This window comes from Calliphora vicina, chromosome 4 (genome assembly GCF_958450345.1).
Source record: "Calliphora vicina chromosome 4, idCalVici1.1, whole genome shotgun sequence".
Taxonomy (NCBI): domain Eukaryota; kingdom Metazoa; phylum Arthropoda; class Insecta; order Diptera; family Calliphoridae; genus Calliphora; species Calliphora vicina.
Window position 1 is genome coordinate 115,717,530 of NC_088783.1, and position 24,975 is coordinate 115,742,504.

The window sequence follows — 24,975 nt, forward strand, 5'->3', positions numbered from 1 at the left end:
CAAGTATTTAGAGCTAAACAAACCATAAACTTTGGCAATGATTTTCAAATCAAAAAAATCACTTTGATTTATTCATACTCAACTCCCAGTTACATGTGTATGAATATCAAATTTTATTTTAGCAACATATGTTTGCAGCACAACCCCTGGCAAGGACATAATACAAACTTCTAAATAAAAATTCCTTCAAAAAAAACACTTGTAATGTTTTTCAGCTCAACCACAATTACACCCCCCTGTTATTACCGCAAAAATGGTTTTCATTCTCTTCAACGCTTTTCATAATTTCAAATTAAAACCTTTAGCGTTTTATAGGCCTATAAATAAATTTATTTAATTTGTCATTAAATTAACTTGTGTTCTTTTAGTTTTTTCCATATAGTCAACATGTAACCATGACTATAAACACAAAATAACATGCAATCTAATGATGACATGCCATCAAAAGGGGGGTAGGGAGCAAAGACAGACTGTTACTGTTTTGACACAAACTTAAATCTACTATTAAACTAACATGCAGTTCAACGAAAAGTTTTTTGCTTAAAAACCAAAAAAAAGAAAATAACAAAAAAGTAAATTTTAAGCAGACGACAAATATAGAAATTTCTACACGAAAAACTTAGACAACATACAAGAGTTTCCATTTCCGCTTACAATTACCGCTGGTAAATCAAACAAACATTTACACACAAATATAGGGAGATAATTTGCATATTTTTGTGGTAGAAAAAAAGATAATTAATGTCTAGAGTTATATAAATTTAACAATTAAAATCAATAGTTTGCTTGAAATACCAGGCGTATGTTTAATATTTATGAGGCCATTAATAAATAATACTCATACGCTTTGAAGTTGTTAACAAATTATTAAATTAATCATACGTTAAGGGTTTTATTACGAATTATTTATAGTGTCTAGCAAATTAACATAATTTCTATTAGTTTTTTGATAAAAATTTAAGGTTTTTGAAAGTGTCTAAAAAAGTAGTATTTCTACTACTTTTTTAATAAAGAACAATTTCTGCATTTTATGTTATTTTTGAGGCTTGTATGTAATTTTATAGATTTTTTTGGAAAAATTTATTATTTTTGAAAATTTTAAAAATAGTAGTATTTCTACTACTCTTTTAAATATAGCACAATTTCAGCAATTTATGTTATTAATGTACAATTTTGAGCCCTTTATGTCATTTTATATATTTTTTTGCAAAAATTTATTATTTTTGAAACTTTTGAAAATAGTAGTATTTCTACTACCTTTTTGAAAAATTGTACTTTTTGTGTTTTTCTTCCTATTTTCTGTTGTTTAGAGTCTTGAGCCAAAATTTTTTAATTTTTTTATGTTTCTGTAAAAAGTAGTATTTCTACTACCTTTTTAATATAGCACAATTTCAGCAATTTATGTTATTAATATAAAATTTTGAGCCCTTTATGTTATTTTATAGCTTTTTTTTGGAAAAATTATTAATTTTTTAAACTTTTGAAAATAGTAGTATTTCTACTACCTTTTTAAAATATCACAATTTCTTCATTTTATGTTATTTATATGAAATGTTCAGTACTGTACATTATTTAATAGCTTTTCAGCAAAAATTTATTATTTTTGAAACTTTTAAAAATAGTAGTATTTCTACTACCTTTTTGAAAAATTGTACTTTTTGTGTTTTTCTTCCTATTTTCTGTTGTTTAGAGTCTTGATCCAAAATTTTTGAATTTTTTTATGTTTCTGTAAAAAGTAGTATTTCTACTACCTTTTTAATATTGCACAATTTCAGCAATTTATGTTATTAATATAAAATTTTGAGCCCTTTATGTTGTTTTATAGCTTTTTTTGGAAAAATTTTTAACTTTTGAAACTTTTGAAAATAGTAGTATTTCTACTACCTTTTTAAAATATCACAATTTCTTCATTTTATGTTATTTATATGAAATGTTCAGTATTGTACATTATTTAATATCTTTTTTTGCATTATTTATTATTCTGTAAACTTCTTAAAATAGTAGTATTTCTACTACCTATTTGAAAAATTTTAGTTTTTGTGGTTCTCTTTTTATTTTCTGTAATTTTATAAAGTCTGGTGCTCAAATTGCTAATTTTTGGACTTTATGAAAATAGTAGTATTTCTACTACCTTTTTAATATAGCACAATTTCAGTAATTTATCTTATTTATATAAAATTTTCAGTCGTCCTGTTTGTTATTTTACAGCTTTTTAGCAAAAATTTATTATTTTTTAAACTTTTGAAAATAGTAGTATTTCTACTACCTTTTAGAAAAATGTACTTTTTGAAGTTTTCTTTCTATTTTCTGTTTTTTATAGAGTCTTAAGCTAAAATTGCTAATTTTTGGACTTTATGAAAATAGTAGTATTTCTACTACCTTTTTCGAAAAGTGTTATATTACATATTTTTAAGAAACTAAAATGTTTAAAATTATATTAAATATATTATTTTGTCAAAATTTTTAATAAAACTTCAAATACTACTATTTGGTAAAATAGTAGTATTTCTACTACGTTTTGAAAAATTTTACTTTTTCAAATTTTTATGCTTCTAGATAAATTTTGTTTCAAGTTATGCCAAAATATTATATTTATGGCTATTTTTAAAATAGTAGTATTTCTACTACCTTTTTGAAAACCCAGTTTTCAGCATTTTTATAAATATTTTCGCCATGTTAGAATTTATTATTTCTGAACCTTTTGAAAATAGTAGCATTTCTACTACTTTCCAAAAAATAACAATTACTTTTTGAAAAGTGTCAGTTTTCATAATTTTGTTTACTACTAAAATGTTTAAAATTATATAAAATTGTTATTAAAAACTGGAATACTACTATTTTATAAAAGTAGTAAATCTACTACTTTTATAAAAATTATTTTTTTATTACATTTCTAATCTTTTAAATAAATTCTATTTCAGTTTTTGCCAAAATTTTTAATTTACTACTATTTTTAAAAAAAGTAGTATTTCTACTACTTTTTTGAAAAGTGTTAATTTCATATTTTTTCACTGCTAAAATACTTTACATTTTTTTTTAATTTGTTTTAACAAAAGTTTACCCATTTTTCTCTATAACTACTATTTTAAATAAGTAGTAAATCTACTACTTTTTTAAAAATTATTTTTTTTTTACATTTCTAATCTTTGAAATAAATTCTATTTCAGTTTTTGCCAAAATTTTTAATTTACTACTATTTTTAAAAAAAGTAGTATTTCTACTACTTTTTGGAAAAGTGTTATTTTTCACTTTTTTGCCTGGTAAAATGTTATTTCCCTTAGATTTTATGCTTTTTGTCATATTTTTAAGCATATGTTGTTACTGATTAGTCTATTTCATTTCCTTTTCAATAACTGCGAATTATTTTTCTAATCACAATTCACAGACATATTTGATAGTGCGGCAATCAAGTGGCAGACTTAAATTAGTTTCTTTTTTCTAAACTTCTTGCCATCGATTTTGTTTCCTCCTTTCCCCCTTTAACCTCTGACATTTATGATTTCATTACAAATTCCTGTTTAAATAATATGGCTAAATAAACAATAATTGTGAACAAAAATATGCCAATTTACACCTTAAATAAACAATTTAACATGCAAAATAAGCATTTTCCATAAAGAAAACTTTTTGATACACACACACACAATTTAAATGAAAAGAATTTAATGAAGAAAAATACAATTTAACTTAAAGTTGGAAATAATTCACAAATTCATGCTCTTTAGAAAAAAAAGTTTTCATATGCATATTTTATATTCCTTTTCCCCATAATGATGCTGCTAATGATCATTAGCATTACGGTTGTTTGTTAAGCTCATTAATAAGCCAACATATTATAGAAAGGTTTTGTAAACAAACCTCTTTAAAATGCAAAAAAAATCTAGGCTGTTTAAATATTAGGGGTTTAGCAACATTATGGCCTTTACAACCCTTTAAAGAACTTAATTTTAGCTAAACATTTTTTGAGTTTCCTACCTCTAATACGGTGTCAGTGTCGTTAAAATTCTCACTTGTGCCTGCAATGTTTGGCTCATGTTGACATTCATGTTAAAGTGTCATATAGTTTTCCCATTGAGATTATTATTTTTCATTTCATTGTGGTGCAAAACATTAGGAAATTGTTGCACTTTATTTGCGCTAAAAGGCAGAAAAAAACATGAACAGATGAAGTGATTTTTAAATGAGGCATTTGTTGTCAAACGACTTGACACGTTTTTGTTTAGAGAAGTCAGTCAATCATAAATATGAATAAATCAACATTTTCAAACTTAAATAAAATTAAAAATTTAAAACACAGAATTTTACTTAAAAAATAAAGAAAAAGCTCACAAAATTAAAGAATTCTAAGTTAAAAATTATTTTTAGTTAATTTTGTAAGATTTTTAAAAATAGTAGTAGATCTACTACTTTTTTAAAAAACAGTATTTTTACAATTTTTCAAATTTTATTTATGCTATACATTTTTTGAATTTAAAAAAAACAAGTTTTGAAAATTTTTAAAACAGTAGTAGATCTACTACCTTTTTAAAAATCCATATTTCCATTATTTAAAGTATGAAATATTATATTTTGTATTGGTATCACTATTTTCAGGTGTAAATTTGCAAAATTTTTCTATTTTTAATCATTTTCCAAAATAGTAGTAGATCTACTACTTTTTTAAAAAGCAATATTTTTACAATTTTTAAAATTTTATTGCTACACATTTTTTGCATTAAAAAAACAAGTTTTAAACATTTTTAAAAAAGTAGTAAAAAATGTTGTGTATTTTTAACAAAGTAGTAGATCTACTACTATTTTTAAAGTACTGTTTTTGATACTTTTTCACTTAAAATCTCATATTTTACTTGATAAGATTATCAAATTATATATTTTGGCAAAATTTTAGTATTTTTTAAACATTTTAAAAAAAGTAGTAAATCTACTACTTTTTTAAAAATTCGTATTTTCTTTATTTAAAGTATAAAATTTTAAATTTTGTATAATTTAAACATTTATTAGTGCAATTTTGAACCATTTTCCTACTTTTTAAACATTTTCAAAAGAGTAGTAAATCTACTACTTTTTTAAAAATTCGTATTTTCTTTATTTAAAGTATAAAATATAAAAATTTGGATAATTTAAACATTTTCTAGTGCAATTTTGAACCATTTCCCTACTTTTTAAACATTTTAAAAAAAGTAGTAAATCTACTACTTTTTTAGAAATTCGTATTTTCTTTATTTAAAGTTCAAAAAGCGAAATTTTGTATAATTTAAACATTTACTAGTGCAATTTTGAACCATTTTCCTACTTTTTAAACATTTTAAAAAAGTAGTAAATCTACTACTTTTTTAAAAATTCGTATTTTCTTTATTTAAAGTATAAAATTTGAAATTTTGTATAATTTAAACATTTTCTAGATGTTTAAAAAGTAGGAAAATGGTTCAAAATTACCATTTTCCTACTTTTTAAACATTTTCAAAAAAGTAGTAAATCTACTACTTTTTTAAAAATTCTTAAATTACTTAAAGTTCAAAAAGCGAATTTTTCTAAAATTTAAACATTTTCTAGTGGAATTTTGAACCATTTTCCTACTTTTTAAACATTTTCAAAAGAGTAGTAAATCTACTACTTTTTCAAAAATTCGTATTTTATTTATTTAAACATTTACTTGTGTAATTTTGTAACAATATCCTAGTTTTTAAGCATTTTCTAAAGCGTAGTAGATCTACTACTATTTTTAAAAGTAGTCATATTTACAGTTTTTCTTATTTATATTAAACCTAGGTTACATTATACATAATTTTACCAAAATTTAATATTTTGAATTAGTTCTGAAAAGTACTAAATCTACTACTTTTTTTAAATGTGGTATTTTTGTTAGTTTTTAAAGGTTTTAATAATTTTTATATACCTTAAACAAAATTTTTTTCCAAAGTTCAGTGTTTTAGAACACTCTAAAAATAGTAGTAAAAATACTACTTTTTTAAAAAGTAGAATTTTCATATTTTATTACATTTTAAATAATTCTAATTTATTTTTTAATACTTTGAGCAAATTTTTTTTTAATTTTTAAAAAGTACTAAATCTACTACTTTTTAAAATAACATCTATTTTCATTATTTTACGTAAATTTTAATAAATTGTGTATTGTTTTTCTATTTCCTTTTGAAGTTTGCCAAATTTTATTAGTTTTCTTACTTTTTCCAAATAGTAGTAGAAATACTACTTTTTTTAAAAAAGTACTTTTTGTTTGTTTTTATTACTTTTATATTTTTGAATTTATTTTGTGTTATATTTCCCAACATTTTTATTACATTTTCCCAAAAATCATTCCCAAAATTGTGTTGCATACTTTTAGGATTTTCTTTAATTTCCCCCAATAAAACTTTTATTCCTCAAAATAAACAATAATAATCCGGGATTTACAACACACTAACAATTAAAAAGGCAAAAATACACATCAAATAATATAAACAGAAATATTAAACAGCCCTCTTGCCTCCTCTTAGCAAAGAAACCTGATGCTTTTTCATTTAATAAAAAAAAAGAAAACTCAAAAATAGAAAAGTTTGTAAAAAAAAGATTTCACAACAAAACAAGCTGTTGTTGTTTAACATTTAGTAGTTGAGAATGTTTTCAATTAACCCTTTAAAAGAGTTAAAGAAGTTTCTCAAACGCAAAATATTAAATATTTCCCTAAATTCTACTAAACCTAGAGTAGAACCCTTTTTAATTTCTAATATTTTTTTTTGGTATTCCTTGCCTCCCTTAATGGGTTAACTTGGTTTACTGTTATGTTCTGTTTATTTAAACTGCATTGAAAATGGTTTTCCATCTAGCGTATAAATTGAATTTATTACTACTACTCTACTTTGCCACACAACAACAAAGAAAAAAACTCCACGCAAAAACAGTTTTCTAACCAACCCTCCCCTAGAAAATACACAGCCAACAAACAGCAACACACAACTAACACTCCCATTTAACCATAAAGAGAGCAAAATAATGGCTGAAAATCTAACTGACCTTTTTATTATGAACTCCTGTTCGAAAGTCCTTCAAGAGAGATGACACTTCCGGTTTGAGAGATTTATGGCAAATAAATTACACACTCTCAACACACAAATAGGAAGTAAATGACACTTCCGTTTTCAATAGTACTCGTATTAAGGACAATTTGTGTGTGAGTTTTTGAGTAACTACGAGAGGTTGTGTTGTCTGCGTAAGAAATTTTGAAGACATTTTGGCTTGAATTTGACACACTTGAAAGTGGAACTAGTAATGGGAGCACAGTTTAAATCACTAGCAAAATAATAATATTTTTGCAATTGACAAACAATAATTGGCGCTATATTAACGAAATAAGGCATAGAAATTAACAGTTCTATAAAATATTAGAAAAATACTTTATTTGTGTTTTTATAACAGGAAGAAAAAAATGTTTATTTATAAACTCTTTACCCTTTTAGCAGTAAACATGTGTATAAAAATCATATTCATGTTTTACATTCAATTTAATTATAATGGTTGAATTTTCCAACATGTTTTGGTTAAAAGATGCGCCTGTTACGGGCAAAACTAAACACGTGAAGTATTTTTTTATATTAACAGCTATAATAAATAGTAATGGCTATCACAGTTTTAATAAAATAAAAAAATTAAAGAAATTTAAAAATTTCCAAAAAAAATATTTTTTTTTCTTATTAAGAAAAATTAAAAATTTTATAAGAAACTCTATATAACTATTTATCCTACTATAAAGCTTCATATGTTCTCTTTTAATAACAATTTAAATTATTTGAATCCTTTAAAAAACAAAAAAGTTATTAAGGATTTTGTATAATAACTGCTTAATTAATATTAATCATACGCCTTCATATACAAACATTTTAAATAAAGAAATTTTACTAGATTGCATCAAAATTTATAAGAAAATGTATAGCAATTGTATTAAATTAAATAATTACTCTACAATACGTGCATTAAAATTTAAATTTTTAGAAAATTGAACTAAATTTTTTAAAATTAAAAAAAATAATTTTTTTTTTAGTAAAAATTTAAAATTTTTAGTTGGTTTTCTCTTTACTATTACACATTTCTATAAAATTTAATATGTTTCCTTTCATTAACAATCAAAACCTTTAAAAATTTCTTTACAATTTAAAAAGTTATTACAGATTATCTGTAATAACTGCTTAATTAATATTAATCATACGTCTTCATATAGGAAAATGTTTAATAATGAAATTTTACTTAATTCAATCAAAATTTGTTGGAAAAATTATAGAGATTATATAATATAAAATGCTAATTTTAGAATAAATGCATAAAATCCGATATATTCTGAAAATTTATAAAATTGTTGAAAATTTTCAGAAATTTAAAAAAATATATTTTTTTTCTTTATCAAAAATTTTAAATTTTTAAAAGGTTTTTTCTATAGTTTTATATATTTCTATAAAGCTTGACATGTTTTCTTTTATCAGCAATTAAAATTTGTTTAAATCCCTTAACAAATAAAAAAGTTATTGAAGATTTTCTTTAACCTTATTTTTAAAATTTTCAGAAATTTAAAAAAATATATTTTTTTCTTTAGTAAATTTTTTAAATTTTGAAAAGGTTTTTTATATAGTTTTATATATCTCTATAAAGCTTGATATGTTTTATTTTAGTAACAATTAAAATTTGCTTAAATCCCTTAACAAACAAAAAAGTTATTAAAAATTTTCTATAGCAACTAACTAATTAATATTAATCATACTCCTATGTATAGGAGAAAGTTTAATAAAGAAATGTTAATAAATTTAAAGCAAAAGGTAATCCAAATTATAGCAATTGTGTTATATTAAAACCTAATTCAAAACTGAATATAAAATAATGGAAATTATAAGAAAACTTCAATAAATTATAAAATTTTTTAAAAAGTTCAAAAAAAATTTTTTTTTCTTATTTCAAAAAAAAATAATTTTTACTAGTTTACGAATGTACTAAGATATATCATAATAAAGTCCGTTCTGTTCTATTTCTGTTTCAATTAAAATTTTATAAAATCCCTTTGCAAACATAAAAGTTATTAAAGATTTTCTAAAACAACTGCCCAATTAATATTAATCATACGTTCCCATATAAAAAATATTAATTATTGAATTTTTTTAGCTTTTGATCCAAACTTCGAATAAAAAAATATAGGAACTGCTGGAGTTTTAAGCCTATTTTAACAACAATTAAAGAAAATCTTAATTTCTTCTAAATTCTTGCAAAAAATTAAGAAAATTTAAAAAAATCCAAAAAAAAATTTCCACAATTTTTTTTAAATATTTAAATTTCTTTATCTATTTTAAAATCAATTAAAATTTTAATCATTTTATTTGATGTCTCTACTTCCTTGTTTGGATTTCTGTATAAAACATGCAATTTCCTGGTAACTTTATTATGTATTTTGATGGGCCAAAGCCATAGCACGCAAGTTGCCAACAAAAATAACAAGAGAGATATTTAAAAATAATAACATTATCAAATTGTCGGTTATATTGTCTATTTTAAATGAATGTTAAGTTGTGAAAAATACAGCTAAAGCTAAGAGAAAGATTGACAAAAATGAAAGTATCTGGAAGCAAAATAAATACTGTAAATTCATTATTTTTCATATAGATTTTTCTCGATTTTCATTAACATTGCTATATATGGCTTTAATTACAATTTTAATTATATTTATATGGATTTCAAATAGCTATCTTTTCCAACATTTAAACAAAAATCGAACTTGCGTGTTAATAATTATTCAGTTCATTACTATTTGGTATTAAACAATAGATAAATAACAAGATAAACAAAAGGTTAAATTAATAACAGGTACTTACATAAAGCATGACGACATCAAGCAAGAATGAAATAACACCAAAATTTAAGGGTTAAAAAGAGAAACAAACAATAAAACTGAAAATAAAGAAAATATAATAAATATTAGTTAAAAATGTAGTAAAAACTAAAATTTTGAAATTTTTTAAAAATTTAAAATTTTTCTTTTTTAAAAATTTTCTAGAAAACTGAAAAAATTTATAATTTTTTTTAAAGAAATTAAAACATAAAGCTTCTAACTATAAGAAGCATTAAAAATCCATTGCTATTTTTGCTTATAACTATTTAAAATTCACTATTAAACATTTTTGTTTAGCAGGGCGTATGATTAATATTAATTGGGCTCATATTTCCATAAATCAGTAATAACTTTTTTAATTTTCAAAAGATTTAAGAAAATTAAAAGGCTTATGAAAGAAAACAGTTCCAGCTTTCACTGTAAAACACAATTTGTTTAACATAGCTTTCAAAAATATAGAAATTTTTTAACAAACTTTAAAATTTTTAAAATTTAAAAAATTTAATTTTCCTTATTTCACTTTATTTTAATGTAAAGCTTATAAATATTATAGTTTAATTATAAGTTATTACATAATATAAATTTTCTTTTATTTTTGCTTTTTTACCTGTAATATTTATAAAAATTTCTTTCAATAATCCTTCATACTTCACAGTATTTTGCTTTTATTTACTTATAACACTTTTCTTTTTAAAATCTTGTTAATATTTTTACATTAACGTAATCTGATTATGGTTAAGGAAATGTAAATTATTGAATAAAATATTCTTAGAGCAAAAAGAACGAAATACCAAGCACATAATCTTACAAACTGAAGGTAAGTGTTTTAAAAATTGCTGCAGGAGCAAGAAAGTCTTATGTCTTAATTTCAAGCAAAATAGGGAAAATGCTATATAAGCTGCCAGATATAAATCTTTGCTCTCATTTATATAATAATCTAAAAGAAAACCTTTAAAATTGCATAATATACTAAAAAAATTTAGATAGTAAAATTTTTTCTATATGAAGGCGTATGATTAATATAAATTATTTGGTAATTACAGAAAATCCTAAATAACTTTTCCATTTTCCAAAGAATTTGAAAGATTTAAAAGGAATTTAAAAGAAAACACAATAGGCTTCGATTCTAACATAGAAATATATAAGACCTAGAGCAACGATTTTGAAAAAATTTAAAAGTAAAAAAATTATTTAAAATTTTTATTTTTCAATTTCAAAATTTTAGCTCAAATCTTAAAAATTTTAACAAAATATTTGGCTTATTACAAGCTTTTAGCTTTAAACTATTCTAAACAAAATAAAAATAGTTTTTGTTTAAGCTACAACTTGCTAAATTTCTTTATCAAATATTTTGGTATATGGGAGCGTATGATTAATATTAATTAGGCAGTTGTTTTACAAAATCGTAAATAACATTTTTATTTTTTAAGGAATTTTAAAGATTTAAAAGGAATTTGAAAGAAAACAAAACACAATTTGTTGCTAATATACAAATAAACAAACACTAAAGCAACGATTTTAAAAAAATTTAAAAGTAAAAAAATTATTTAAAATTCATATTTTTCAATTTCAAAATTTTAGCTCAAATCTTAAAAATTTTAATAAAATGTTTGGCTTATTAAAAGCTTTTAGCTGTTAACTATTCTAAACTAAATAAAAATATTTCATGTTTTACCTAAAACTTGCTTAATTTCTTTATAAAAGATTTTGGTAAATAGGAGCGTATGATTAATATTAATTCGCTAGTGATTATAGAAAAAACTACATAACTTTTTTATTTTCCAAGGGAATTGGAAAAATTAAATAGGATTTGAAAGAAAACAGGTTTGTGAGTATTTTAAAGATACAATTACCGAAGAAACTCTATAGAAAAATTTAGTAAAATTATTTTAAAAAAATATATATAAAAATTTAAAATTTTCTAAAACATTTTTATTATAAAATTTATATTTATTTAGTAGCTAAAATATTTGATTTATTTGTGTCATACATTTTCATATTTCTACAATAATTTTCTATCCTTAAGTTAAAAAATTCTGCCACATTTAGTCAAACCTCTATTTAACTGTTAAAACAAATAAAATCTGTTTATTTTTCTAATAAATTTTCTTAAAATTCTGCCTATTTATATTCCTGTCTTCCTCGTAATTGTGCGAAATTCCAAAATGCCGGCAAAACTTCTACTCCCCAATAAATTTCCCAACAAATAATTTCCATTTTTTAGAGAAAAAACTTTTCTAGTGGCAAAAACTAATGCAGTTATTTTGCCATAAACTTTATATCTCAATAATGTCACCCTCTTTCTCAGTTTGTACTGGCAAAAGTCCCTCCTCCTCCTCCCAAAAACAAACAATATTTTTCCGCCGCATTTTTCCCAGCCTCTAAAATGGTACTTAAACAAACAATTACCCTAAATTATTGTTGTTTTCAAGGCATGTAAATGTGTGTGGGCGAAATCGTAAAGCGAGCCAGCATAAAATCCACGCATAGCAGGTGTTTAAAAATCCTGAAATCCGGATGCCAAATACTGTTACACTAGCACAATTCTAATACAAAAGCAAACACACATGTAGAAGTAAAAACATAGATACACATGTGTAATACACAGATTCACAAGTGTAGTGCCTACACCTACATGTGTAAATCTCAGATATTTATTCACACTTGTGTGTGTGTGTAAGAATTATCGTGATTAGTTGGGGATTATTACAATTCTCACACAATGTTTCATGTATTTACATTTCTCAATGACCTTTAAATTTGTGTGTTTACACAAATTATATCGATTTCTTTTAGGAAAAACAATTTGACTTAGAAAAAGACACAATTTGTGAAGCTTGGCAAAAAATAATTTATTGTATTTATGTCTAACAAAAAAGTTATTTACTTCTCAAATAATTCCTTTAAAAAACCCTAAAAAAGGAAGATAAACTTAAAATTTGTTTTTAAAAATTTTCGAAAAATTTTAATTTTTTAAAAAAATTCCAACAAAAACCAAAAATTTTTGGAAATTTTTTTAACCATTCAAAAGACAACTTTTTATACTAATGATTTACATTTTCAAAACTTTCAATTTCTATTCACAAACCTAAAATTTTGTCTATTAAACTTTTATGAACCACAGAGCGTATGATTAATATTAATTACTGAGTTGTTTAAGAAATTTCCACATAACTTTTTCGTTTCTCAAGGGATTTTAAAAACTTAAAGTGCATAAGAAAGACAACAAATTAAGCTATATAAACTAGTAAAAACTTATAAAATTTTTAAAAATTTGTTTAACAAAACTTTTTCTCAAAATCAAATTAATTAAAATTTTCTTTAAAATTTTTGAATAATTTTATGCTTTATTAAAACTTATATTACAATTTAAATAAAATCATTAAAAATTTTGTTTCAATCTACCGAAATTTCTTTATTAAAGCTGTTTGTTTAGATTAGCGTATGATTAATTTTAATAAAGCAGTTATTCATTAAAACTAACCATAACTTCTAAATTTGTGAAAAGATTTATAAAAATTATTTAAGATTATGGCAATAAACACTTCAAGCTTTCCAATTTTGTTCTAAAGAATCTATATTTTCTTAATAAAAAATTTAAAATTTTCCACAAAAAATTTTGGTTTTGAAAAATTTTGTTAAATTTATAAAAATTTTTAGAAAATTTCAGACTTAACTCAAACTTTATGCTTTAAAATTTGATAATTTCAACAAAATGTATATAGGAAACTGTATATAGGAAACTATATAACTATCTATGAAAATTTATTTTAATTTCTGTTTAAATCTATAAAAATTTAATTATCAAAATTTTAATATAGGAGAGCGTATGATTAATATTAATTAGGGGATTAATACAGAAAATTAACAATAACTTTTTTGTATTTCAAGCAATTTAAGAAATTTAAAATGATACAGAAAGACAACATAACAGTTTATAAAACAGCATAAAAACTATTTAATTACTTGAATTTTTTCTTACCACAATTACAAAATTTTGTGGGAAAATAATTTCTTTAAAATTTAATTTGTATTTTTTTTTCAGTTTTTTTATATCTTAAAGAAACTTTTATTATTTCTCATTATTTATTTGTTTATGGGTTTATTCCCCCTCAATTTGCATTTTCCCAAAACATGCAAATTTAATGATTTCTTTTAAAAACAAAAAAAAAACTTTAGGTTTTTCTTTTACTATTTAGCTGTCATTTGTAAGGCGTTTAAGCAGAAAACTTTAACCAAAACAAAAACCTTATAAATGTCTCAATGATATCTGCAATGCGCTTTTGAAAACTGCATAACTTAGCAAGACCTACAATAATAACAAAACCCAACGAATTGAACATTTAAATTATTATATAAGAAAAAATATTTGTGCATTTCTTAACTCTATTAAACAAATAAGAAGTTCGTTGTCTTGCATTAAAACTAAAGATGGTTTTTTCCTTTAACAATTTAACATGAAAACAGAAACTGTAGTAAAAGTTGGCCTTTTAGCAAGTAAATTGTAGATATTAATTAGTTTAATATAATTGAGGCAGCCTAAAAGTATGCTATAGTTTTATCAATAAATATTGTTATTTTTTATTTTCTTAAACAAAAGTTTTAATTGAAGTTTGGTTTAGTTGGGGAAGCAAAAGACGAATTTTGTCAGTTACATGTCAAGAAAGAAACAGCCTAAAAGTAGACTTTAAATTTTGTTTTATAAAAAATAATTTGGGGTTTAAAACATTTGTTGAATGTCTTAATAATAAACAAACTTGTATATATAATTAGCAGGCTTTATTTAACTAAAATTAAGATTTTTAAATTTTCATAATGAAAGCGTATGACTAATATTAATTATGGTGCAGATTTAGAAAAAATGTAATAACTTGGGTAAAGTTAAAGATATAAGAAAACGAAAGGTTTTATAGGAAAGCCAACACCTTAGAGCATAAATTGTAAAAGAAATTTTTGTCAAAAAATTAAATTTCTTTAATAAAAAATTTTATCAAAAATTATTTTTAAAAATTTTTTTTAATTTTTTACTAAATTCTGAGCTTTATTTCCTAATTTTATTTATAAAAACTCAAATCTTATTAGCTAAAGTTATAGTAAAACTATTTTCAATATATTTTTTTTAGTTTTTTATTCTCTATCGTATAAAATTAAGATTTTTAGTTTTTTGTAATGAAGACGTATGATTGATATTAATTATGGTGCAGATTTAGAAAAATTTGAATAACTTGGTTTAAGTTAAAGATATAACAAAGCGAAAGGTTTCATAAGAAAGCCAACATATTAGAGCATAAATTGTAATTGAAATTTTTGTCAAAAAATTAAATTTCTTTAATAAAAAATTTTATTAAAAATAATTTTGCTATGTTAAAAAAAAATTATTTTTTAATTCTTGTTTATTTTTAGCAATATTTCTTAATATTATTTACTTTTATTACAAACCTCATTAGCTAGAGTTATTGTAAAACTATTTTCAATATATTTGTTTTAGTTTTTTTATTCTATATGGTTTCCTTTTTCTACATTTTATTGTCTATGTTCTTTTGTATTTGCTAAATCTCTTTGTTTGTTATTTGTTAACATTCGACTTTTTATAGAAATCCTTAAAAACAACAATATAATCCTTTAGACAAACTTTAGCTGCTTGTTGCTGTCTGCTTCTTTTTTTTATTGTAACGTTAACTGCCAAATTATGAGTGTTTCCTCCCTTCCAACACTTAAACTTGTTGAATTTTTGTTTCATTGTTGGCATTGTTAAGTAAAAGAAATATTTGTTCAAAAGATCAAAAGGTTGTTTTGTTTTTTTTTAAGAATTTTAGGCCAATTTTATGCTTTAACAGAAAGTGTAAACAATTAACAAGCAACAAGATGCAATTTGAAACTTTGGAGATAGAATTTCAAAAAAAAAACAAAAAAGTTTGAAGAAAAAAATTTACTAAAATTTTATCAAATAAAAAAAGTTTGCTTAACTGTGCCAAGTAATTAGAGTATGTCCTTAATTTTCACATAACATTAACACAACAAAAGTCTAAATCTAAATGTAATGAACTTCACTTTCAACCCTTAAAATTTAACCCTTGCTGCTTAGCAAAAGATTTGTTAACATAAATTATTTAGCCAAAATTTACTAAATAGAAACTTTACATTTTAAGAATTAAACAGCTAAAAGTTAAAAAAAATAAAAAAAAATTTAAAATTTTAAGAAAATCTTTTTAAATTTTAAAAATTTCAAAAAATTTTATATTTTCTAAAACATATGTATCCTTATGTAAAAATATCAGCATTGAAATTTAAAAAAAATACCGCAGAATAAGCAAAAGCTGAATTTTTAGATTTTGTTCCACAGTACGTATGATTATTATTAATTATCTTGGTGTTAAACAAAATCCTTTATAACTTTGTTGAATTTTCAAGGATTTTAACAATTTAAAGGGTTTTTGAAAGCCAACATTTCAGGGATTTAAAAAATATTTTCCTAAAGAACTTATCCAATTTGTTTGTCATAAAAAATCTTGAACAAAAAAATTTTACAATTTTCTCAAAAAATAATTTTGTCAAAATTTTAAATAAAATTGTAATTCTTTTTAAAATTTAAATTAAAGAAAAATTCAGTAATTAAAAACAAATGTCTAACATTTTAAATTGTAGAAAAAATTTACTAACAACGTATGATTAATATTAATTCTGGGATAGTAAAACAGAATTTCTCATAACTAAATTATTAATTAAACAATTTTAGATATACATTATTTCAAAGTTTTATACATTTTTTTTTTTCCAAAAAATTTTTGATAAAATTTTATTTTTATTTAAAAAAAATTTAAGAAATTTTAAAAATTTCTAGAGTTTTTATGATCATTGAAAATTTTGTGTTAAAATAAACTAAAAATATTTTTTAAAATTATAGCAAAACCTTGAAAATGTTTTAATTTTCGAAAAATTTTCCCTCATGACGTATGATTAATATTAATTCCTGGATAATGTTACAAAATCAATTATAACTTTTTTATTTTTTCAACGATTTGAAAAATTTAAAAAGCATTAGAAAGCTAATAGGCTACAGAATACCAAAATGTATTTCCTTTAATTTTATAAAATTTTTATTACTTTTAAATTTTAGCTCAAACAAAAAAAATTTATTTTTAAAAAATATTTTTTTATTTATTCCAAAAAAAAATTCGAAATTTTGAAAACTTATTCGTTCCTTATATGCTTATAGAGCTCTGTTTTAACATTTCAACCAAAAAATTTCCAAATTTTTATAAATAGCTATAAAAAATTTAAATTTTGTTAATTTGTCCCTCAAGACGTATGATTAATATTAATTCCTGGGTAATATTACAAAATCCCTTATAACTTTTTTAGTTTTTTAAGGATTTAAGAAATTTAAATGGCATTAAAAAGCTAAGAGTTCAATTGATACAAAAATTGTTTTTAAAAAATTTTAGAAAATTTTTTTATTGCAAAATTTTTAATTTAAAAAAAATATATTTTTTTTTGAAGTTAAATAAAATTATAATTTTAATTTTTTTTACTTACAGAATGCAAACCCAACGAATTCAAGTGTAGCTCTGGCGATTGTATTGATGGCAGCAAACGTTGCAACCGCATACCCGATTGTCCCGATGGCGATGATGAAGATGAAAGATGCCGTAAGTTTTTTTTTATAATAATTTTCCTCTCTTTAATCTAGACTTTTAAAGAAAATGTTTCTACAACATTTTCAAATATATAGCAAAACGAAAGCTTAACTTGTATTTAACAATTAGTTAAGTATTATTATTTCCATTAGTTATATAAATATAGCTATTAGTTTTAATTTTATTTATATATAGAAATTTGCTAAAATTTATTTAAACAAAAAAACTATTTTTCTAATCCTTTTATTCCTAAACCTGGCTAACGTTAACAAAAACAAAAAAAAAACAATTAACTAACATTTAACAACAAAAATGCATGTCTTGATATTTAACCAACGAAATAAAACTAACCTATGCTAATGGTTTTTAATAACAATCTACAACCATTTGGCTACTAACCCTTTTAAAGCGGCTGAGTGTAGTGATATTGAATATCAATGTAGAGATGGTATTAATTGTATCAGTGATGCCAAAATCTGTGATGGTAAATCAGATTGTCTGGATGGCGATGATGAAGAACATTGTGATAGTAGTAAGTACTGTTAAAAAGGCTTCAAGCTTAACCATATCATTGTATAAAACAATTCATTAAAATAATGTACAAATTCATTAATTTAATTAAATGTGTATTTTCTTTCTCTCTCTCTCTCTTTTTCTAATGCTGTATAAATAATTCCTTAATTATGGTTTGGTATAGTTGTTCCCAAATTAAGATTTTTTTGTCCCAAAGGCAAATTTACTTGTCGCGATTTTTCTTGCATTTCCATTGTCCATCGTTGTGATGGCCATGCCGATTGTCCCCATGATCGTTCGGATGAGGAAGGATGTCGTATGTTTGTGTTTTATTTTCTTTTCTTTTAGCTGGATTGATAGTAGTTTTTCATATATTATTTTGTTTGTTTGATAACATAGCCTGCTTACATGACAAATGGCAGTGTGATGATGGTACTTGTATTTCCAAAAATTTCAGATGTAATGGCAATATAGATTGTCCCGAAGATATATCGGATGAAAGACACTGTGATGGTGAGCTATTTAATAGAAAAAAGTTTTGGGTTTTTCCTTTTGTTTTAACAAAATTAAAGAATTTAAAATTTTTTTAAACCAGGCGTATGAGTAATATTAATTAAGGGGTATTTTCAGTTAATGTTTCATAACTTTTTTTAATTTTTATTAGAATTAAAAAATTTAAATGGCATTTGAATTAAAACTAATCAAGGGTTTTATGGTTTTAGAAGAAAATAAAAAAATTATTTTGAAAATAAGAAAAAAATCCAAAAATATACAAAAAATATTTTTTTTAAATTTTTTATTTCCTTAAACTTTTAGTTTAATAAAACTATTTGGTTATTTTCTACAACATTTCCTTGCTCAAGCACTTTTGCAAAGATTTTCTGTTTGGTTTTCTTAAAATCGCTTTCATTTTTATAGTAATTTCCTGGTTTTTTTAATCAAACATTTTAATGTCTCTATTTTGATCCTTAATTTGAAAGTTTTATTTAATTTGGAGTTAAATTTCAGTTACAAGATTTATCAGATGAAAGACACTGTGATGGTGAGCTATTTAATAGAAAAAAGTTTTGGGTTTTTCCTTTAGTTTTAACAAAATTAAAGAATTAAAATTTTTTTAAACCAGACGTATGAGTAATATTAATTAAGGGGTATTTTCAGTTAATATTTCATAACTTTTTTAATTTTTATTAGAATTAAAAAATTTAAATGGCATTTGAATTAAAACTAATCAAGGGTTTTATGGTTTTAGAAGAAAATAAAAAAAAAAATTTGCAAATAAGAAAAAAATCAAAAAATAAACAAAAAATATTTTTTTTTTAATTTTTTATTTCCTTAAACTTTTAGTTTAATAAAACTATTTTGTTACTTTCTAAATCATTTCATTGCTCAAGTACTTTTACAAAGATTTTCTGTTTGGTTTGCTTAAAATTGCTTTAATTTTTGTAAATGAAATCCCCTGTTTATTTTTCTTGTTTCTATTATGTTCTTTAATTTAACAGTTTTCTTTAATTTGCAGTTAAATTTCAGCTAGAAACAGCCGCCAGTTTCCTGTTTAATATTAATCTTGTTTGATTTTAATTTAATCTATTTTGTTAGCAACTTAATGCTAATAATAGTGATTTCTTATTATTTGTATAAGTCTTACATTTATTATGCCAACAATGTTTTTAGTTACACCCGTTTTTGACAGCTAGCATACTAGTTTTGAAAGGTATTAATACAAAAAAAAAATCTGGAATTTATAGTAAAACTAAAAAAAAAATACCTGGCATGTGTTTAAAATTAATGAATTTACAATTCATTCATAAAGAGTTTTGTAATGGGAAAATCTACAAATCGTGATAATAATTTAAAATAAATTAAACTAAATATAGCTAAAATGCAAATCTTTGCATTTTACAATAAAGAAAATCGCTCATGTTAATCAATGAATTGGATTTTAAATCAAAACAAAAAAGCGTTCCGAAATAAAAATAAATTTTCTGGAATTTTGAATATCCAGCTGTTTGCTCAAACATTATTAGTTCAGTTTTCAATAAACTATTTTCAGCACGTTCCTTTCAATTATCTTAACATGTCATCATTTGTCATTTATAAATATTAATTTATTTTGAAATATAAATAAAACATTTCTTTGTTTTTTTTTTTTTGTTTTGCAATTTATGTTAATTTCATTCGGTTTGTTAACTTCACGCCCTGCATTAAACACAAATGTCGGTTTAATAATAGCAAAAAATATAAATAAATATTATTTGAAATTACTTAATTTTATAATGATATAATTTAAATTCTTGCAGCATTAAATTGTAATCAATTATTTGTTGCTAAATGCTTGCTAGTTTCACACCGTTTTCAAACAAAGAAAATTGAAATGCTTTACAATATTCTTAGTCATCATGAATTCGATTTCTTTGGCTTTATAAACATAGATAATTCTATAAATGTCTTCAATATTTCAATATTTGAACATTTCAATATTTCGAAATTTTCAATATTTCCATATTTCAATATTTGAACATTTCAATAATTTCAATATTTCGAAATTTTCAATAATTTCAATATTTCGAAATTTTCAATATTTGACCATTTCAATATTTCGAAATTTTCAATATTTGAACATTTCAATAATTTCAATATTTCGAAATTTTCAATATTTCCATATTTCAATATTTGAACATTTCAATAATTTTAATATTTCGAAATTTTCAATATTTCCATATTTCAATATTTGAACATTTCAATAATTTTAATATTTCGAAATTTTCAATATTTCCATATTTTAATATTTGAACATTTCAATAATTTCAATATATCGAAATTTTCAATAATTTCAATATTTCGAAATTTTCAATAATTTCAATATTTCGAAATTTTCAATATTTCCATATTTCAATATTTGAACATTTCAATATTTCGAAATTTTCAATATTTCCATATTTCAATATTTGAACATTTCAATAATTTTAATATTTCGAAATTTTCAATATTTCCATATTTTAATATTTGAACATTTTAATAATTTCAATATTTAGAAAATTTTCAATATTTCCATATTTTAATATTTGAACATTTCAATAATTTCAATATATCGAAATTTTCAATAATTTCAATATTTCGAAATTTTCAATAATTTGAATATTTCGAAATTTTCAATGTTTCCATATTTCAATATTTGAACATTTCAATATTTGAACATTTCAATAATTTCAATATTTCGAAATTTTCAATATTTCCATATTTCAATATTTGAACATTTCAATATTTTGAAATTTTCAATATTTCCATATTTCAATATTTGAACATTTCAATAATTTTAATATTTCGAAATTTTCAATATTTCCATATTTTAATATTTGAACATTTTAATAATTTCAATATTTAGAAAATTTTCAATATTTCCATATTTTAATATTTGAACATTTCAATAATTTCAATATATCGAAATTTTCAATAATTTCAATATTTCGAAATTTTCAATAATTTCAATATTTCGAAATTTTCAATATTTCCATATTTCAATATTTGAACATTTCAATATTTCGAAATTTTCAATAATTTCCATATTTCGAAATTTTCAATATTCCCATATTTCAATATTTGAACATTTCAATAATTTCAATATTTCGAAATTTTCAATAATTTCAATATTTTGAAATTTTCAATAATTTCAATATTTCGAAATTTTCAATATTTCCATTCAAATATTGAAAGAACATTTCAATAATTTCAATATTTCGAAATTTTCAATATTTCCATATTTCAATATTTGAACATTTCAATAATTTCAATATTTCGAAATTTTCAATAATTTTAATATTTCGAAATTTTCCATAGTTTCAATATTTCGAAATTTTCAATATTTCCATATTTGAATATTTCACTATTCAATATTTCAAAAACTATAAAATTTTCGATTTTCTATGTGAATTTATTAAAAAGTGTTCCATTCCATTTCGTTTCTTTAAAGATTTTTCCAAAAATACTGAAATTATGGAAAGCATTTCTATATTCTAATTATTTGCTATGATTTCTATTTAAATTTTGTTATATTTTGTTAAATATTTGTTTCAATCCAACATTTTTTAAAAAGTGTTTCATTCCATTTCGTTTCTTTAACGATTTTTCCACAAAAATACTGAAATTAGGAGAACTTTTCTTTATTCTAATTGTTTACAATGATTTCTTTAAAAATTTGCTCTAGTTTGTTTATCTTTTGTTGCTTTCCAATTTTTTTTAAAAAACAGTTTCATTCCATTTCGTTTCTTTTAAGATTTTTCCCAACAATTTTGAAATTATGGAAAGCTTCTCTTTATTCTAATTATTTGCTATGATTTCTATTTAAATTTGTTAAATATTTGTTTCAATCCAATATTTTTTTAAAAGTGTTCCATTCCATTTCGTTTCTTTGACGATTTTTCCACAAAAATACTGAAATTATTGAAAGCTTTTCTTTATTATAATTATTTGCTATGATTTCTATTTAAATTTTGTTATATTTTGTTAAATATTTGTTTCAATCCAAAATTTTTTTAAAAACTGTTTCATTCCATTTCGTTTCTTTAACGAATTTTCTCAAAAATACTGATATTATGGAAAGCATTTCTTTATTGTAATTTTTTGCACTGATTTCTTTATAATTTTTTTTGAAGTTTGTTAAATTTTGTTTCATTCCAAAACGTTTCATTTGATAGTTCTCTGGAAACAAGACTTTTTAATGCAATTTTTTTGGATTATTTAAATAATTTCTTATTATTTTGATGCAGGCAATCTATTATTTTAAATTTTCATAAATCGAGTGTTCCATTCCCAAACGTTTCTTTGAACAAATTTCTTAGAAAAAGTCATTTAAATGCAAGTTCTGTGTTTATTTAGAGTGTTTTTGTTCATCTAGTTTATTTTCTGTACAATTTTATTACAATTTTCGAAATTAGTGTTTCATTCCAAATTGTTTCTTTGCTAAATTTTCCTTAAAACAGATTTTTAAATGTAATTTCTGTGTTCATTAAGTTTTTTTCTTATTATTTTAGGAGTTTTTGTTATAATTCGTTTAACAACTTCAGTTTTTCGATAGCAGTGTTTCATTCCAAATTGTTTCTTTGCACAATTTGTCTTTAAAAATGCTTTTTAATGCAAATTATGTGTTTATTTAGTGTGTTTTTTATTATTTTGTTTTAATCTAGTTGGGTTTTTTGCTAATTTTATTACAATTTTCGAAATTAGTGTTTCATTCCAAATTGTTTCTTTGCACAATTTTTCTTTAAAAAGGCTTTTAAATGCAAATTATGAGTTTATTTAGTTTGTTTCTTATGATTTTAGAAGTTTTTTTTTACATTTAGCTTGATTTTTGCTCATTTTAATACAATATTCGAAATTAGTGTTTCATTCCATATCGTTTCTTTGAAAAATTTTCTCTAAAAATGCTTTTAAATGCAATTTCTATGTTTACTTAGTTTGTTTTCATTTAGCTTGATTTTTGCTCATTTTATTATAATTTTCGAAATTAGTGTTCCATTCCAAATTGTTTCTTTGCACAATTTTTCTTTAAAAAGGCTTTTAAGTGCAAATTATGTGTTTAATTAGCTTGTTTCTTATGATTTTAGATGTTTTTGTTATTATTTGGCTTGATTTTTGCTAATTTTATTATAATTTTCGAAATTAGTGTTTCATTCCAAATTGTTTCTCTGCTAAATTTTCTTTAAAAAGACTTTTAAATGCAATGTCTGTGTTTAATTAGTTTGTTTCTTATGATTTTAGAAGTTTTTGTTTTCATTTAGCTTGATTTTTGCTCAATTTATTATAATTTTCGAAATTAGTGTTTCATTCCATATTGTTTCTTTGAGGAAAATACACATTTTTTTTCATTTATAATTTCATTTTGAATTATTTCCATTCATTTTTATTATGGTTTCATAAATATTTTTAACTAATAAAAAAAAAATTTCTTGTTTCATTCCATTTTGTTCCAAAAAAAAAAAAAATTTTCTTAAAAAATTTAATTTTTTATTAATTTCCTTATTGTTCATGAATTTAAAACATTTTTATTTCAATGTTATCAAAATTGTGTTCCATTCCATTTTGTTTCTTTTGTTAAAAAGTAACATTTTCCAAGGTTTTTAATACAATTTTGTAAATTTCAATTTTCGTTTCATTCCATTTCATTCCTGGGTTTGTATATTTTGTATTTTATGTATTTTTTAAGGCATTCTTTCTTTTGTTTATTTTTTTTAACATTTCAAAATTTATTTCTCTTCACTTTTTTTTTGCATGCTTTGTTTTAAAATCATATTAACATTTTTTGTTAAACTGCCATCATGTTTTACGCTGCCGTTTTATTATTAGGCGGTGATGATGATGGTGGTGATTATTGTAAATATCATGAATTCCGTTGTAATAATGGTCAGTGTATACCCTATCGTGAGGTATGCGATAATATCTATGATTGTGATGATTATTCCGATGAAAGTGATTGTGGTAAGTTTTCTAGAGTTTCTAAAAAAAAAAAAACAATTAAATGGTGGTGTTGGCTTCTTCTGTGTAATATTAACCAAATAAAGTCCCTGTTTTCTGATTTCTCTAAAAAGCTTTTTAGCTTAAAGCTTTTTTGTCTTTAGAATATTTGGCTTTTTATGCTTTTTTGCCTTTCCCTAAAAGTTTCTTAAAACTTGAGTTTATTAATTTTCATTTATTTTTTCTTTATTTCCTTTTTCCCCCTTTTAAAATGAATTAAAAAAATCTCTAAAAAAAACAATCATATTGTGTGGTTATGGTTACAACTAAAAAAACAAACAAACAACCTAACAAATTAACTACACTGTAAAAAATTTTGTTCCAAATTTTTTCAACAACTCAAAAATTAAAAAAAATTGGCTGCCGACTGAATGATTACTCTAACAACAACAACAAAAAACAAACAAAATTTGCATGTATTTCCTCATCTTTTAAAAAACTACTTACAAACAAAAA

The 24,975-nt window shown here is 22.0% G+C and overlaps 1 protein-coding gene across 12 annotated transcripts in view; it reads left to right on the forward strand.

Moving 5' to 3' along the window:
* trol (terribly reduced optic lobes) overlaps window positions 1-24,975 on the forward strand; it is a 239,541-nt gene that overhangs the window by 144,061 nt on the left and 70,505 nt on the right. For 7 of the 12 annotated variants that reach the window (XM_065510085.1, XM_065510086.1, XM_065510087.1 and 4 more), the window contains 3 exons: window positions 17,401-17,511; window positions 17,909-18,031; window positions 24,352-24,483. In XM_065510085.1, the coding sequence (XP_065366157.1) occupies window positions 17,401-17,511; window positions 17,909-18,031; window positions 24,352-24,483 (366 nt within the window). The remainder of the gene's footprint in view (window positions 1-17,400; window positions 17,512-17,908; window positions 18,032-24,351; window positions 24,484-24,975) is intronic. The other 5 variants (XM_065510090.1, XM_065510092.1, XM_065510091.1 and 2 more) reach the window with 1 other exon arrangement.